We start from the raw sequence: 18,393 nt of genomic DNA, 5'->3' as shown, positions 1-18,393 counted from the left end.
GTGGCCAACTAGCTCAGCTTAATCTTTTTTCTGGTTTGGAGGATGATCAAGGCCAACCTTGACCAACACGGCCCCTTCCCAAGCTCGCTGCAAACCAGAAGAGCATGGGCTGGGTGAAGATTCCATAAACTAGAATCTGTTTCTAGGTCTAAGTCACTGTGTGACCTGGGGTGGGCTAGACATCCCCCCTCTCTGGGCATGTCTCCCCCTCTGTGAAACAAGAGGGTTGAATGGAATGATCCTGAAGGTTCCTTTGACCCTGAATGATGCTAGGGAAAAGACCCAACCAAAACAGCCAGAACTGAAAACAAAGTCACACACAGGAGCTCAGGAAGATAGAGATGCATACTTACTATTCAATTTTCTGACAGATCTTGGCCAAAGCAGGGATTGAACAGATCCCCATCATGCTGCCAGGACTGGTCTAGAAGGAGAGGAGGATGGGTTAGGTCCTGGCTGGTCCATGAGCTGCAAGCAGGGACCCAGGTGGCATTTCCCCCTGACGTTTAAGGCTGCCCACAACCTGGCCCTACCCGCCCCACCTGTCTCAGGCTGCTGTCCTCAATGTCCCCTAATATTTCCGGCACATTCAGGCCCCTGTGGAGTTACTCCCACTTGTCTCTGCCAACAAGGAAGGCCAGCCCCCATCCTCTGATCTGAGCCCAATCTTCTCATTCTTCAAGGCTCCTAGCATCTCCCCAGCATCTTCCCTGAGCTGCTCGGCACAGGACTCTCTGTGCACTGATTTTCCAGATTCTTCCCCAGCTGTCTAGAAACCCACCCATGTTTCCCCATCCTGAACCCCTCTCCCCAGGAGGTCCAACCTTGCTTTCCAATTTTCATCCTACAGTTCAGGGGATGGGGAGGAGAAGGCAATTATAACCCATAGAAAACTTAGCAAAGGTATGTACACTTTTTATAATATATCTAACATAAAGCCAGCTTGCCTTATGGGTCACAAGAATAAATATCTGATCAGAGATCTGGCCCACCCCTTTCCAAGGGGCACGGTAAGTGCTGACGTTTGGGGGGCAGGAGGAGGGTCAGTCGTGGCTGGACATTTGCTCCTTCTCTTGCCTGTCTCAAGAGTGGCATTAGGCTAGTATTGTATTGACCATATTATCTCAAATGGCCGGTATCCAAGGGTATAATACTTTGGACAAAGATAATTTTCCTTCATCATTCTCAAGGGGAACTTATTATCACCTGCTTAACTCCTTTCCATCCAATACTAGTTACACTAATGACCACCATGAGTGGTCATTAGTGCACTAAATCTTTATCAAAGTAAGCATTAAACAGAAATTGGGGGAGTTCATTAGAATGGGCCAAAGAATACACAAGAATAAATGGGGTTTTCATTTGAGTTAGGAGAAGGATGTTAGCTCAATAAAGAAGAGAGAAAATTATCTCCCCAAGGACAGTTTACTCTTAGCAGTCCCTATGATTGCAAGCTTTGGAAGTCAAGAGACATGTTGGCAGCCAACTCCCATTTGTTTGGGGCTTCAGGGAGATCTGTCTGCTGTTCAGAAATCCAAGCTTGTCTCTCTCTGCTGTCCCAAAGTCCTCCAAATCCTTTCTCCACTCACACAGGCATGCTCTGTCCCAGCTCAGAATTCTCTCAGTCAGTCAGGAGTCATGTCCCCTCGTACATGCTAGCATGGTCACAGGGCTATCATCCCTCCCTCTGATCCTATTAAGTACCAGACAATAGAGCCACACTATAATTATGCATCTGCATCCCACATTCAGCTTTATAGGCCAAACCTACCCTTACCTTTAGCTAGAACCACATTTCTCCTGTCTAAAAATTACACAAGAGAGGAGGAAATGAAATCCACAAGGGCATTTGCCCAGTGCTGCCAGAGATGGGGGGCCGGAGAGTTTAAATGCCTTGGCACCTGTACATATAACATATGAGGCACTTTACAGACCCCACAATTTACCTACAAATGAGGATTTAAATCAAGTCAATAAACATTTATGAAACATCCAGAGTGAAAGAAGATAGAGCTCTGGGCCAGGAATTAGGAAGCCCTGCATTCAAATCCACCCTCAGATTCTCACTAGCTCTGTGACCCTGGGCAAGTCACTGCCCCTATGTCTGCCTCAGTTTTCTCATCTGTAAATGGGGTAATAATAGCACCTCCCTCCCAGGTTGTCTGAGGACCCAATGAGATCACACCTAAGAGCTCTTGGCCAACCTTAAAGCTATAGAAATGTGGCTGTTACTGATGCCAAGAGGTTCTGTGGCTCTGGAGGTGAGAGTCATCATACTTCTAGCCACCATGGATTAAATTCAGGAACGCTGTGACAGGAGGGTTGGTCTGAACATGGGAGCTGTGGTGTTGCTGCTGTCGTCTAGAGAAGGCATGCTGGCTTATTCCTCATAGGAATGCATCACTTTGTGCAGGGGAGGGATGGGAGGGAAGACCGCAAGCTCGTGTCCAGCTGCCTTTGTGTGTGTGTAGGTGCTTAGAGGCCACTGAGGAGGGAGGGCTGACGGTGGTCCAGAGCCCTGGGGCTCTCCACGGCTCCGTGGCACATATACGGCCCGGGCATGGGCAGCCCCGGGCATGGGCAGCCCCGGGCTCGGGCCCAGCTCCAAACCGGTCACTGTCTCGAAGGGAATTTGGAGCACGAGGAAGATGAGGCCGACATGGAGATGTAGACCTTCCTGTGGGCAGCATCCACCTGCACCTCAGATTTCTCCTCAGCGGGGGATGCTCCCTGACCAAGGGATGGACTCTGGGGAGAGCTGAGGCCTTCCTCTTGCTGTCTCCAGGCTGAGCCTAAATCCTGCAGCAGGGGCCTGGACAGGTGTGGGGAAATGGCAAACCAAGGTGGGGGCGGGCTATGGGCAGGGGCGGCTGTGCCTGGCTGGAATTTGCTCTTTAAAACACAATGCAGCCCTGAGGCCACAAACAAACGTTTTTAAGCCTTGAAGGGCCACATGGATATCAATTACCATTCTTTGTCCAAAGGTGAGTGTAGGCCAGTAGTATAACTTACTACTGCTGTTGAATGGAATTAGAACAGATTTAGGGTTGAAAGGGCCATCAAGGTCATCAGGTCAGACCCCCACCCTACCCCCCTTTATTTGTACAGATGAGGACAATGAGGTTCAGAGTTATGTGACTTGCCCAAGAATCACGGCTCATGAGTTTTCCAGGTAGAATCTAAACGCAGGTCCCCCAAACTCCCAAACTGGGTCACACGCAGTGAGTGACCCAGAGAGAAAAGAGAAGGCGACGCCCAGGGTTTGGCCAGGGCTCCGAAAGCAGACTCTTCTCAGTGCAGGACCCCTTGGCAGCTCAGGGGGCACAGGAGAGAAAGGTATGAGCCCAGATGCTTACCAAGGTTGGTGAGTGCCGGACAATCTTTCTGGCCCTGTTCAGGGCTCTGTTCAGGCCCTCCTGCAAAGGCAGAGTTAGGATCAGACAACAGTTATGGCTTCCCATACTTTCTCAGTGTGTGTGTGTGTGTGTGTGTGTGTGTGTGTGTGTGTGTGTGTGTGAGAGAGAGAGAGAGAGAGAGAGAGAGAGAGTATGTGAAGTGTCTGAGTGTGTGTGATTGTGTGTGATGTGTATGTATGTGTGAGTGTGTGGTATGTGTGATTGTATGTGTGCGCACCCACGCGTGCATAGGGACATAAGGGAGGTGGGACCCAGGTTTTAAAAAGTGAGGAAGGTCCCTGAATGACTATGGGCACATCTTTCTCATGACTTGGACCTAGGCCAGGTGGATGAGCAAGCATCCCTGCTCAGGCACAGGACTCTTGGCCACACGTTTAGAAAAATGTCTGGTGAACGTGTGGCCCTTTTGATCCTAAGAAGGAGAAAGCCTCCCGTGGAAAGGGAGGGAATGTGCTGTTACAGAGCCTGAGAGTCTCAGTGCTGAAAGAGACCTCAGCGGCTGCTGCTATCCCTGAGAGGAAAGTCTGCCAGCCTCAGCTTGCAGTGCTCCGAGGAAGTGAAGACCCCCTCCCAAGGCAGCTCCTTCCTCCGGGGGCAGCTCTAAGAGTCAGGAAATATTTCCTGACCCCAGATTTGTCTCTTTGACATTTCCACCCATCATTCTGCCAGTGGGGCCAAGGAGAAGGAGGCTCAACCCCCTGGAGATGACAGCCCTCCAAATACTTGAGGACCCTCCCCCCAATCCCTGTCTTCTCCCAGTTAAACACCTGCAGGTCCCTCAAAGAATCCTGCCACGTGGACTCCAGGCCCTTCCCAGCCTCGCTGCCTTCCCCTGGACCTTCTCTAGCTTGTCAGACTCTCGGTTCTCTCCATCTTTGGAAAGGAGCAGACCAGAAGATGCTCATCTGTGACTCTGCAATGCAGGTACACACTCACTCAGAGTCCAGCCTGGTGCAGCCCCCTTGCAGACTGGCCTTAGACTGCCGGGGAGGTTGGGAATAGGAGGAGCCTTGTTTCCCACCCGCAATAATGGAAAACAGCATTCTCACATTTCCAACATCCAGTGGCCCTTGATGAGGCTTTCAGGTTGGGGGTCCCTGGGATGAGCTCATGACCTGTTGAGAGGTTCTGGGCTTTCTGGGACAGTCACAGTAATGGAGTTTCTGTTCCCTGCCTGCAATTTGGTTTCCCCCGCCCTATGATCTGCTGTTCTCTGCACCAGAGATGGGGCTCATGTCTCCCCGACAGGACAGCTGGGCAGTTAGTGCCTGTCCCCAGGAAGTGCAACTTCCTAAAGGTTCACTCACAAGGCCAGGGGATGCAGTGCCAGCCTCCCTGCCTCCTGAGACTGGCCCTAGCTGTCCTGCTTCCTCTGCCTGAAGCCCAGGGACCTGCTGCCTCATGTGGACTGGCACTGTGGCACATGCCTCCCACCCATCCCCCTGCCTTCTCCTCATGCTGACCATGGGTCTGACCTGCTGATGCCCTCTCCCATCCATTTGCAAGACTTTTGTCCAGCAGCACCCACCCAGAAGACAGTGTGGTGCCGGGCTCTGGAGCTGAGAACATGGGTTCAAGTCCCACCTGATCTGCACTGAGTGACTTCGGACAAATCACGTCATTTCTCTGGGCCCCAGTTTTCTCATCTACAAACTGAGGAGGTCAGACGCATTGGCCTCCCTTTTAGCTTGACTCTGTGATGAGAGCATGCAGGTCCTCATGCCAGGCAGCTGCCCCTGGGGGCTGTGGCATCCTTTGCTGGCACCCTGCAACCCAGGTAAAGATCTTTAGAAGGGCCTGATTTTGCGGGAGAGACAGCTTAAGTGCTCCGAGGCTTTTTAGAAAGCTAATTCATCTGAGACTCTTTAATGGAGAGGAGAGTGGCAGACAGCCTGCGTGCTGGAGAAAAGGAGTAATTGCTGCCTCTCCCTGGTGATATATTTTCCACGTTGGTATTTCTGCATGTGCGCCAACCTTGATCTCTGAAGCACAGAGACCGTTCTCCCCCTGCAAGAGTTACGACTTTTAGATTGCAGGGAGCAATTATCTTGGGTGGTTCCAACAAAGCTCGGAGATGGATGGGGCTGCCGCCCTCCCTGGCCCCTTCTGATGGGGGCCCTGCAACCAGAACCGAGGACGAGGGGCCCTCCGTCACCCTGATGGGCCCGGGTCAAGTCAGGGCCTGTCCTGGGGCAGCTGAGCCGGCTCTTGGTACTGAGGAGAGACCCTGGGCTTGGGGATGGAGCACAAGTTGAGGGGGGTGTGTGTGCTGATGCAGGAGCCATCCATCAGGTGTGGAGTCAGAGGACAGAAGCAAACCCAAAACCAGGTGAAAGAGAAAGATGAGAAGGCAGTGAGAGGCAGAGCCCAGGGCCAGCGGCAGGCTGAGGGGAGGTGCTGGGTGTCGAGCTTGAAAGTCTGAAGCCAGGAAATGTTCTTTGGGACTCTGTGTGTTTATGCCTGAAGAACACGGGCTCCAGAGTTGAGGACCTGAGTTCAAATCCTGCCTCTAACAATACTACTTTGTAATCTTAGGCAGGTTACTTTAATATCTCTGGCCTCAGTTTCCTCATCTGTAAAATGAGAGTGCTGATCTGTGCACAGGGGGAAGAGTTCATGACCAAACCAGAGATGGAGGAGATTGAAGAAGATGAAATGGACAATTTCAATCACACGAAATTAAAAAAGATTTTGCATAAGCAAAAATTTTGCAATGCAGCCAAATTTTAAAGGAAAACATATAACTGGGAGGAAAATATGCATTCTTTCCTTTTCTCTCAAGTGTATAAGAATACAAGCCATTCCTCAGTTGAAAAGTGATCAAAGAAGAAGAACAAGCAGTTCTCTAAGGAAGAACTCCAAGCTAACTATAGCCAAATAAGCGGAAAAAAGCACAAACAAAAACAAAAACCAACCTTTGAAATGACTAATCATTAGAGAAATGCAAATTGAATTCTGAAGTTCTGCTTCATACACATCAGATTGGCAAGGCCAACAGAAAAGGAGAATGGCAAACGTTGGATGAGGCTGTGGGAAAATAACAGTAAAAAATAATAGCTAACATTTGTGTTAGTTGTTTCAGTCATGTCCAGTTCTCTGTTGACCCCATTTGGGGTTTTCTTGGCAAAGACACTGGAATGGTTCGCCATCTTCTTCTCCAGATCATTTGACAGATGAGGAAACTGAGGCAAACAGAGTTCAGTGACTTGCCCAGGATCATACAGCTAGTAAGTATGTGAGGCTGGATTTGAACTCAGGTCTCCCTGACTCCAGGTCTGACACTCTTTCCACTGAGCCACCTAGCTGCCCCTGCTGTCATTCACATAGCATTTACTACGTGCCAGGCACTGTACTTAGCGCTGTTTTGATCTTCACAACCCTGAGAGGTAGGTATCATAATTATTCCTATTTTGCAGATTAGGAAACTGAGACAAGTAGAGGTGAAGTGACTTGCCCAGGGTCACACAGCTATTGAGTGCCCGAGGCTGGATTTGAACTCAGGTCTTCCTGAATCCTGAATCCAGAATAAAGTCAAGTGGACCGTAGGAAGCATCGCTAACAATAAAGCCAGTGGAGGTGATAGAATTCCAGCTAAGCTACTAGAAGATGGTGCTATTAAAATGCTGGACTCAATAGGCCAGCAAATTTGGAAAACTAAACAGTGTTTACTGGATTGGAAAAGATCCGTTTATGTCCCAGTGCTAAAGAAGGGCAATGCCAAAGAATGTTCAAAGTACTGAACAACTGCACTCATTTCACACGCCAGCAAGGTTATTTATTAGAAAAACTCCGTAAGCTTGGCTTTAGCAGTATGTGAACTAAGAAATACCCGAAGAACAGGCTGGTTTTCAAAGAGGCAGAGGAACTAGAGACCAAATTGCCAACATTCACTGGATTATGGAGAAAGCACAGGAGTTCCAGAAAAAACATCTGCTCCTGCTTTATTGACTATACTAAAGCATTTGACCATGTGGGTCACAACAGAACATGGAAAGTCCTCACAGAGATCAGAGTCAGATCATCTTGTCTCCTGAAAAGCCAAGAAGGAACAGAACCAAACATGGAAAAACTGATTGGTTTAAGATTGGAAAAGAAATACAAGGCTGTATGCCATCACCTGATTTATTTAACTTGTATGCGGAGTACTTCATACAAAATGCCAGGCTGGAGGAATCAAAAGCTGAATTAAGGTTGTTGGAAGAAATATCAACAACCTCACACATTCAGACGATGCCTCTCTGATGGCAGAAAGTGAAGAGGAATTAAGAAACCTCTTGATGAGGGTGAAAGAGGAGAGCATAAAAGCTGACCTGAAGCTTAACATCAAAAAAATAAGATCTTGGCAATTGGTCACATCACTTCCTGACAAATAGAGGGAGAAAAAATGGAAGCAGGGTCAGATTTTATATCGTTGGGCTCAAAGATCACAGCAGACAGAGACTGCAGCCATGAAATGAGAAGATGCTTGCTCCTCGGAAGGAAATCTAGGGCAAATCTGGACAGCAGACCAAGAAGCGGAGACGTCGCCTTGCTGACAAAGGTCCATATATTCAGAGCTAGGGTTTTTCGGTAGCAATGTACGGCTGTGAAAGCTAGACTGGAAGGAAAACTGAGAGCTGCAGAATCATGTGTTTGAGTTGTGGTGGTGAAGACTTTTGAGAGTCATTTGGACAGCAAGGAGATCAAATCAGTCAATACTTAAAGTCAATACTTCATCAGAAGGTCAGCTACTGAAGCTTAAATTCTCTGACCACATACTCATTGGAAAAGACCCTGATGCTGGGTAAGATTGAAGGCAAAAGGAAAAGGGGATGGCAGAGAATGAGATGGAGAGACGGTGTCATGGAAGCAATGGACATGAGCTTGGACAGACTCCAAGAGATGATGGGAGGATAGAATGGCTTGGTGCACTGTGGTACATGGAGTCACAAAGAGTTGGACATGACTGAACGACTCCCTGAATCCGTGCCTAGAGGACTTTCCACTGCATCACCTAGCTGCCAAAACAGACATTCCCACACCACAGATAGAGAAGGACCACTAACACTTGGAGCTAAATAATAGATGTGAGACTCTTCCTGGAGGGTATGACTCTCAGAGGAGGAAACAGACGTTCATTTTCCACAGTGATAATGTGAATCATAGGTGTTGTCCAGGATGGTGTAGGGGAATAAGAGAAAAGTAGTGTTGGTTGGTGACTCCTAGCTGGGAAGTGTTGAAGTCGCTATTTATCAGCCTGGCAGCATTAATAGCCTCCTCTTTTCCCAGGGGCATATTCCTAGGCAATGACAGACAATCTGGCCAAATGGATGACCACTGGTCTGTATCTGTGTGTGGGCTTCTCCAGCATAAGAGGTTAGGTGTTGGATGGATGATGGGCATGCCCAGGACAAAGAAGCTTCCTAGCACAGGTAGACCCAAGTAAGGCACCTGATGCTGCTACCTCAGCACAGTCTTTGAATGGATTGACTGATTTGCAAAATAGCCTTAATGGAGGAAATGCGAGGCATTTGGAAAGTGCAAGGGGACAGAGGGTTGATGGCTGAGACTGAAGAAGGCTCTAGTGAAGAAGACGTATACTCAGAGAAAAAAATGGGAGAATTGAAGGAACTGATTAGTATAGCAGGCAGCTGTTTGTGCTCTTGGCTGGGCAGGGATTTAACACAGATGTACTCTCATTCTCTAGAGAGTGACCCTCCTCTGCGGCCATAGCAGCTGGGTCTGCTTATCAGTTATTTCCAAAGCCAAGAGCAGCAGCCATGGTGCCTGGCATCTCTCTCAGCCATTTGTAAGGTGGACAGAATGACCCAGCTTTGAAACAACTCACAACTGAGAACTATAATGACTCTTAAAATGTCTGTTTCTGCTTACAGAGCCATTCACTAAAGCTGCTACAGGCAAGGACTTGAGAGTTATCATTAAGGTTACTCTGGAGGGCCTCCACTGGGGGCAGGCTTTTTGGCTGAGGAGTTATGAGGAAATTCATAGTTAATATAAATTTTATGTCGACTCACATTGATTTTTTTATATTACTATGCATTTCTCTGCTCTAATTATGGAATTGTCTTGCTTGGCCATGATGTTGAGGTTTATGTGATTGAAACAACAGTTGGACAGATCCAGAAGGAGAAGTTTCTATTAAGATGATAGAGAAACCAAATGATTGACAAGCAATCCTAGATGGTGTTCAGCAGTAAGATTGGGGGAAGTGGGGAAACAGGATGATGGTTCTGGGCGGCTCATCTGCAGAATTTGCCTCTTCCAATTGTCCAGTTACATGTAGGACACACCCCATACATATGGAGCCCACAGACATATGCTCTTTTGGGTTCTTTACCTTTTCATCCTCTACTGATCTCATTTAGTTACCTGGCTCTGCTATGAGCTCTGTGAAATGCATGAGAACTCCTACTTCTACATTTCCAACCCTAAATTCTTATGATGCAATTCCATATTTCTTTTTAAAAAATTGAAGCAATTTTCAGCATACGCGCCAGCAATGAATTCTGTTGTTTTCCTCTTCTTTGCTAATTTGATGGGTGTCAGATAGAATCTACAAGTTGTTTCAATGTGCCTTTATTTCTTTGATTATTAGAAATTTTGAACACTTTTCCTGTGGTTTTGGATATTTGTGTTTCGTCTTCAACAACTGCTATTCTTGGATCTTTTGCCTACTGGAGAATGGATTTTATTCTTTGAATCTGGGCCAGTTCTTTTTAGGTGTTGTATGCTAGACTTTGATGAGAGACATTGAATTCATGTTTCCCCAGTCGTTTTTCCTTCCTTATTCCAAATGCATTGCTTTTTTTGTTGTGGTGCTGCAGAAGCTTTTTATTTTCAGTCTAATTGATTTCCTGTATTATTTGAGTTATAATTTGCTCAAAGTCAGGGCTGGTTAAGAATTTGTCCCCTTTGCACAGCTATGAAAGATGAAACAAACATTCAATTATCCTCGGGTATTTTTTACGTTCTGATTATCGATCTGTTTGAAATTGAGTGTGGGGAACACTGGGCTGGGCTGGCCCCTTCCCATTTTCTTTTTTAAACCAAGCTCTTGCTATCCAGGCTTTGCTGCATAATGAATCCTCTCTTCAATGTTTTGTCATGCTGGGAGTATTGAGAGCCGTCTGCATCTGGAGGCAGCTCTTGGTGATCTCATCCATTCTATTTAGCTGCTTTTCCAGTAACAGATGGAATTCCCTCTTAGGCTACAAAGTTTTTAAGTTTGCTCAAATTATCTCTGTTGATGGTCTTGGTGGATTTGCACATCAGAGGTCCTATTGGGGCTTGCTGGCTTTCCACAGGGAACACGGACCTGGTTGAGGCCTGGGTGACTTGACTCTGACCATCATTTCTGCAGGCGTCCAGTGGTTCTGTCCCTCTGTCGTCTGCTCTTTGTTCTCCATCATTTGGGGAAATTTCAGCGCCATTTCCTGAAATGCAGTGGTCAGAGCTTTTTCTGCTTTCACATTGTTTGGGGAACCAACGGCGACCCGGCAGTTCTCTCTTGGCTCTCGGTCCTTTCCTTTGGCCTTGACTTACTCGGAAAGTCACCTCTTCTTCACCCATCCCAGAGAGCTGCTCTTTGATCTTGTTTTACTGCTGATCCTGGTCTGGGGCTGTGGCCTTTCTCTCATCTGGCACAAGCTTTCTATTTCTCTTTGATTCCCTGTCCCTGTTTACTTTGTCCCCACAGCTCTCTGTGCATTTGCTTTCCGTGACTATTTTTTTTCTTTTTGGCTTGAGGCAGATCTCTTTATGGACGTCAATTTCTGTCTTTACTGACATCAAATTCCCTTTTTATTTCCCTCACAACGTTTATTATCCAATCCAGAGACTCTCCTTGATACTAATGATTTTTTTCTTTCTGATGTCATCTCCCTGGATTCTTTAAGCCATAACGTTTGTTCTCTATGTTCTAATTCTAGCTAACTCATTTTCTTGATAATATATCCCCCCTCCCCCCTTTTACTGTGGGGCTTTTCTGTCTCTATTCTTATGGAGGGCATTGGGAATCTGATCTGTCTTGGGACCTCTTACTCTCTCTTCATTTTGTTGGAAATCTCTCCTCCTCTCCCTTTTTTTTAATCCCTTGCAAGGGCTATCAAAACAGTCTGTAACTTTTTGAGGTCAGAGAGTGCTTTATTTTTCTTTTTATATCTGTAAAACATAACATAGTATCTGTCATACAATAGGTGATTAATTAAATGCTTGCTAAATTAAAATGAAGTCAGTCAACAAATATTTATTAAGCACCTACTGTGTGCCAGATGTTAAGTACTGGGGTTACAAAAAAAGGCAAAGGATGATCCCTACCCTTCAGGAGCTCCCAGTCTAAGGGGGGAGACAATAAGCATCCATGACAAACATGTACAAACAAGTTACATGCAGGATATGTAGGAGATAATTAGAAGAGGAATGACGCTAGAGGTAAGAGGAGCTGGGATGGGACCTGAAGGAAGCCAGGGAAGCCAGCAGGCAGAGATGAGGAAAAGCACTCCAGGGAGGAGGGACAGACCGAAAATTCTCAGAGAAGAGATGGAGTACCGTCTTTGTGGGCCAGCCAGGAGGCCGTTGTCACTGGGTAAAAGAGCACGAGTTAGGGAACAAGGTATAAGAAGACTGGAAAGGTGGGAGGGTGATGAAGAGCTTTGAATGCCAAGCTGAGGAATTGGTAGTTGACCGGGGAGGGGATAGGGAGCCCTTGGAGTTTAATGAGTCGGGGGTGATGTGGTCATACCTGTGTTTTAGGAAGAATCACTTTGGAGGTTGAGTAGAGGATGAATTAGAGAGGGAGAGACCGAGGCAGGCAGACCCACATGCAGGCTATGCAATGATCCCGGCGAGAGGTGATGAGGGCCGGCACCAGGGTGGGGGCAGCATCGCAGGAGAGAAGGGAGCAGTTAATAGATTTGCTGCAGAGGTGAAATCGACAGGCCTTAGCACCATGTTAGAACTGGGGTGGAGAGTGAGCAGTCCAGGATGACCCCTAGGGTGGGACCCTAGGGCCCTGGGGTGATGGCGTCCTCTTCAGTAACAAGGAAAGTGGGAAGTGGTGAGGGATTGGGGGCAAGGGAAGGAGTTTAGTTTTGGACGTGTTGAGATTAAGAGGTTTACTGGACATCCAGTTCAACGTGTCTAAAAGGCAGCGGAAATGTGAGACGGAGGTCAGCAGAAAGATTGTGACAGGAAAGGGAGATGTTAGAATAATCAGCATGGAGATGTAATTAAATCCGTGGGAACTGATGAGATCACCAAGTGAAGCAGAAGGAGGGAACAGGGCCCAGGACAGAGCTCGGAGGGATTCCTTGGCTAGAGGCAAGATCTGGAGGAAGATCTAGCAAAGAAGACAGAGGAAGAACAGTCAGAGAAGGAGGAGGAGAGCCAGGAGAGAGAGGGGTGTCCTGAAAACCCTGAGAGAGGAGAGGATCAAGGAGGAAAGTGATCCCCGGCCTCAAAGGCTTCTGAGAGGCCAAGGAGAATGAGGTCCTTGGATTTGGCAGCTAAGAGGTAATTGTACCCTGCTCACCGTGTCACTCAGCTGCCAATAAAACTGATAAACATAAAACTAATGCAATGTTTGGTCTCACTGATGAAGATGATCTGGGGTGAATGTCCCAAGCCCTAATCACACGGCTGACTGGATCCCCAGACCAAGACTCCTGCTTGGCTTCTCCGAGTCAAGGGAGCCCTGAGGGGTTCAGAGGCTCCCCAATAGAGTGCTTCCTCCAAGTGATTATCTGTTATACTAGTTAATTAGCCAGACTCTATTAGTTTTTAGAAATGGGTATTGACTATGGCAGGATAATTGGTATAAAACACCTTCCAAAAGTCTATAGCACACAGAGTCCAGGAGAATGTGGGCTCAAATTTAGAGCACATCCGACTCACATCTTCTGGAAATCCATTAGAGTCCTTAAAATGTTCCCCTCAGGTTTACTATGGCTTGGGGGGTGGTGTTGGGAGCCTTAGCGAGCCTTGAATCTCTGTTTCCTCATCTTGTGCAGGCTGTCCTTGGGCATCAGACCCCAATTAACTAAGGCTCAGGCTCTTCACCAGCCAGACGGGGGAAATGCCCCTCTGCCCTCGTTGCAGGGTTCAGTTCAGGTCAACAAACATTTTCAAGTACCTGGGCTCAGCTCCTTGTCAGTTTTAAGGGATAAAATGTTCAGTCACCTGTTCAGTCAGCTCTCAAAGACTGGCACTGTGCCCTTATCTTTGTTTCTTTTGCTCCAGTTACCTCCCAGCCACAGAGTCAATTTCAAAGGCAGCATCCCTCCTGCAGTCATACCACATCCATCCATTCATCCTTCCTTCATTCCTTCCCTCCCTAATCAATGGGGGAAGGGGCCAAGAGGCCAATAAGGCTGAAGGGGAGGACAGACTTCCTGATGCCCTTCCCCCCACTCCCAATGAGGTTGGGTGAGTTCCTCAGTTCACTATGGAGAGGTCTTGTGTTCGAGCTGGGGAGAGACAAGATGACCCCGGGCTTCCCTCCAATTCTGAGATTCTGTCTTGGATTTCTTCTGTTCAGAGACACGTCTCCTCTTCCCCTTCCTCTCCTGTCTACCAGAATGCCCTCCGAAGCAGGGCTTTTCATTTGTCCTCATATACCCCCTGCCTAGCAGTGCCTGGAGCGTAGTAGACATTTACTGCACGCTTGCTGAATTGTTCAAGAGCTAGCGGCCCTAAACTTTGATGCTCTCATCTTCCGAGTGCCTGGATGGACCTTTGGCTGGGTTTTGTTGGCCCTGATAATTACCCATTACAGGCCGAGATTCCCCACGCACTTACAGATTGCCTCTCATTTCCCGACGTGCTCATTAACCCAACTCTCAATCTCAATTTAGTCTCTCTGAAATTTCTTGCTGCAAAAGAATGGACAAGGGAGTAGCGACTGAAACAAAATAGCAAAGCCCACGGACCCTGCGTAAATTCCTGGTATATGTTTATTTGTAAGTCTCTGAATAGCCCAAGGCCGACTGAATTTATCATTAGAGCCCTTCCTATTTGTGTTCTGTTATGATTATTGCCCCTCTCAAAGCCTCAGTTTTTTCATCTGAAAAATGGGTATAATAACATTCACTACATTTGTCTTTCATAATTGTTGTGAGAAATTTAGTAGGGTAGGCACTTTGATTCTAAAACTCTGCTACAGTTTATCTCTGTCTCCCTCTCTGTCTAAGGATTGGGAACTAGGGACAACTGCAATGTCCCCAGAAGCAAGTGAGTGTTCGATGCCATCACGTGCCACTGCCTTTTTTGTCCTTTCTCTCCTATTCCAGGTCTCACTCTAGCCACTGCGAGCTGTCTCCTGCCTTTCCATTCTTTGCCTCCTTTTCTATTTTTCCCTTCTCTCTTCCAGGGACGGCCAGTGTTCAGCCCCAACGGTGACTCTCAAGGCTGAGACGGCTCCAGAGGCAGGAGCTGGCTGACAAAGTTGACAAGCTTCCCTCGTGCTCTGAGCTATTTCAGGGCCACCCAGGATCAGTGATGCCTTCTGATCTTCCCTTTCCAGACCAAGCTTGTGATTTCCTGACAACTTGTCAAGGCAGAGCAGAAGGTCGAGCCAGAGGGAGGAAGGAGATTTCCCTGCCTGGGGTCTGTGATAGCACTGACGTTTGTCCTTCCCTTGACTGGTATGTATTCTTAGAGGCTTGGAGATTGGGAAATCAGAATCAGGTTCAATCCCAAGTTCCCTGGGAGGAGAGAGGCTGAGAAAACACGGGCGATGGATGGTGGGTGTCCAGGGCCATCCACGGGAGCCCGGAAGCCTCCTGCTCCCCATTCCCTTCATGCTTTTACATACAATCTGTTCTTCTTCATGGATTTCCTCCTCCTTGGTTTTTTCCTATGCAGCCATGAGCTGGGAGTCATTAAGGTTCCATGGCTGCTGAATATCCAATAGTTATCTTACTGGCTGACATTTCTACAGCGCTTTAAGGTTTGCGAAGAATTTTATACTCATGTGAGCCTCCCATCACAACAACTCTAAAAAGTAGGGATTGCTAATATTACTACCCCCATTTGACAGATGAAGAAAGTGAGGCTCGAAGAAAGTGAGGCTCAAAGAGATGGCATGGAAAGAGTGATGGACTTGGAGTCAGAAGAGCTGGGTTCAAATCTTGAATCTACTATATACTACATGTGTGACCTTAGGCAAGTCACTAAACATCCCCGGGTCTTACTTTTCTATCTGGTGCAGTTGGTCCCTGTGGGCTTTTCCAGTTTTAGATCTAAGATCGTTGAAGGAGAATTCCTTAAAGTTGGCCAAGATGGTGGAGGGAAAGCAGTGACTGTCTTGAGCTCTCTCCCAAAGCCCTCCCAATACCTAAAAAAATGGCTCTAAACAAATTCTAAAGCAGCAGAACCCACAAAAAGACAGAGTGAAACAAATTTCCAGCCAAAGACAGCCTGGATCGTTGATCGGAAAGGCATATTGCACCTGGCGGGGAGAGGAGCGCAGTTCGGTGTGGGCGCGCGACCCTGGAGCAGGCCTCAGAGGACTGAATCGCAGGCAGCTGTGGCAGTTTCCAGACTTCTCAACCCCTGAATGCCAAAGACAATTTAGAAGGTCAATGGCAAAAGTCTGTGACAACATGGCCTGGGGCCGAGGCTTTTTCCTGAGCTTCCAGCCCACAGACTGAGGGGGAATAGAGAGGCTGATCAGAGGGGAATTGCAAGGATCTCTTTGCCAGAGCTGAGGCAGGAATCTCTTGCTTTACCAGTGCTTGGATCTGGGTCACAGTTCTGAGGGCCGGTCCTGGGGTGAGGAGGAGTGCTGGCATGGTGGAGCTTGTTGTGGCTGTGGAGAGGAAACACCTTGCCCCTTATCGTACCACCTTGGAAGAACTGAAAATTTCCAGGTCCCTAAAAGTACCTCTGAAAACAGCTGTACAAACCCCCAAAGCTTGGGACAGTAGACTCTTCACATTGGAAGCAGACTTTTACCTTAACAAAGAGTTTAAAACTCAAGTAATTGGCCAGGATCACGAGTAAGCGGCCCAAAAAGAGTCAGACTATACTATCTTACTTTGGTGACAAAGAAGATCAAAACGTACAACCAGAAGAAGACAATGAAGCCAAAGCTCCTACATCCAAAGCCTCCAAGAAAAATATGAATCAGTCCCAGGCCTTGGAAGAGCTCAAAAGGGATTTTGAGAAGCAAGTAAGAGAAGTAGAGGAAAAACTGGGAAGAGAAATGAGAGTGATGCAAGAAAATCATGAAATAAGATCGTTGAAGGTGAATGGCCTGCGTGTGTTTATTGAACTCTGGGATGATTTGGGCTTTTGTGGTGAGACCCTCAATCTCAGAGTTTCTGTTCATCGGTCAACCAAGGCAAAGACAACCTTGTTGTTTCTCTCTCTCTCTGTTTCTTATGGAAACAGCACGGAATCCAGTCCTGAGCATCATGTCCCCCAATTATCTGCACATTCTTGTTGGATTCCATAGCATTCAGACTTACAGTGCTTGGATGCTTACTCCCCACACACTCAGACATGCAAAACGGTCCTGTAGTTACTGGTCCCAAGTGGGTGGGGGCTACAGCCCTCTGGTAGCATGGGCTCTCACCCCAAGGCAACAGATCTTCCCTGGCAGCAGAAATGCGAGGGCATCTCAAGGCAGAGGAGGAGAACATGGGTCATGTGGAAAACCTTCTTAAATGAGCTTGGATCTTGATGGGCTCAAAATGGCAAACATTCAGTCTAGTCTTGGTGTCCACACTATCCCTAAATGCTGTGTGACAGAGCCATCCATTTAATACATAGTATTGGGAAAGCCTCCCCATCTAGTCCAACCCTGAACCTTGGACTAAGGAGCCTACTTACCGCCAGCGCTACTCCGTACAGCGCTCTGTTCCAGGAAGGGCCTTGACAAGCAGGGGCAGCCAGGATGAGAGAAGGGTCCTAACTTCTGCCTCGTCAGACCTGTTGCTTAGTCCCTCTCCACCAAATGATCACAGCTTTTAAGCTAGCAGGGACCTCAGAGGACAACTTATCCCACCCTTCCATTTTGCAAATGAGAAAGCTGAGACCCCGGAAGGTGAAAGTGCTTTCTGCTCTATAGGTAGGGAGTTGTAAAGCCAGGATTTGAATCCATCTTCTCTGATTCTAAATCCAGCCCTCTCTCCTTGACACCACATTCCTGCCTCAGTGTACCCACCTTTCCCTTGAAAAACTCCCAGCGTGGGTGAGCAAACTACCTTTTGGGGTAGCCCCTTCTATTTTGGGTAACTTGAGAATTGGGTGCTCTGTGGCATTTACTCAACAAACCTAGTCCTGGGCCTGAGCTGAACAAGGCTAATCATTCCATGTGACAGCTGGAGATGATGGTCATTGGCCGCCCCCTGTGCCCACTTAAGTCTTCTCTTCCCCAGGCTCCTTCATCAGATGTTGCCATGACTTAAGAGTCAAGGCCCTTCCTCTAATGTGGGTCTGGCCCTGGATTCAATCCAGCTTCCAGGGCCCAGTCCCTGGAACCGAGGACTGCTGTGGCCAAAGCTCCTTAGAGACCTGTCCATTGATTTCTTCCCCGTGGTTGGACACGAGATGATTTATTTCCCATTTTGCCTAATTAGGTATTTTCTGGTTTTGTTGATATTTCTCACTTTCTATGGCATTTTCAAATGCGTTAACGTGATCTTATCTCTGATATTTTAAAACATTTCTTTAGGGTTTGTTTTGATCTTCTTTTCTTTCTTGTAATTTTGGTAATTTGCATTTTCTTTCTTCTTTTTCTTATACTGTTTCCTAAATACATACTGATTTTCTTGGTCTTTTCAAAATCTATCTCTTGGTTTTAGAAATCAATTCAATTGTTCTTTTATTTTCCGTTTGATTAATTTTTGTACTAATATTGATAGTGTCTCCTTTTCTCTTTCTTTTGGTATATCACTTTCTTTATTTTCTGATTTCTTTAAATGCAGACTCAGTTGAGTTTCTCCTTTTCTTTTCGATAAATGCAGACCAGCCTTTA

General features: G+C 47.2%; 1 protein-coding gene across 1 annotated transcript in view; it reads right to left on the bottom strand.

Annotated features, from left to right (window-relative positions):
- Positions 1 to 18,393, bottom strand: part of AOAH (acyloxyacyl hydrolase) — a 115,584-nt gene that overhangs the window by 60,280 nt on the left and 36,911 nt on the right. The window contains exons 8-9 of the mRNA XM_027835812.1: positions 3,357 to 3,416; positions 354 to 424 (exon numbers count right to left, since the gene is read on the bottom strand). Of these exons, the coding sequence (XP_027691613.1) occupies positions 354 to 424; positions 3,357 to 3,416 (131 nt within the window). The remainder of the gene's footprint in view (positions 1 to 353; positions 425 to 3,356; positions 3,417 to 18,393) is intronic.

The sequence above is a fragment of the Vombatus ursinus genome, unplaced genomic scaffold, assembly GCF_900497805.2.
Source record: "Vombatus ursinus unplaced genomic scaffold, bare-nosed wombat genome assembly UNPS02014817.1, whole genome shotgun sequence".
Lineage (NCBI taxonomy): Eukaryota > Metazoa > Chordata > Mammalia > Diprotodontia > Vombatidae > Vombatus > Vombatus ursinus.
This window is presented reverse-complemented; position numbering and strand designations above follow the sequence as displayed.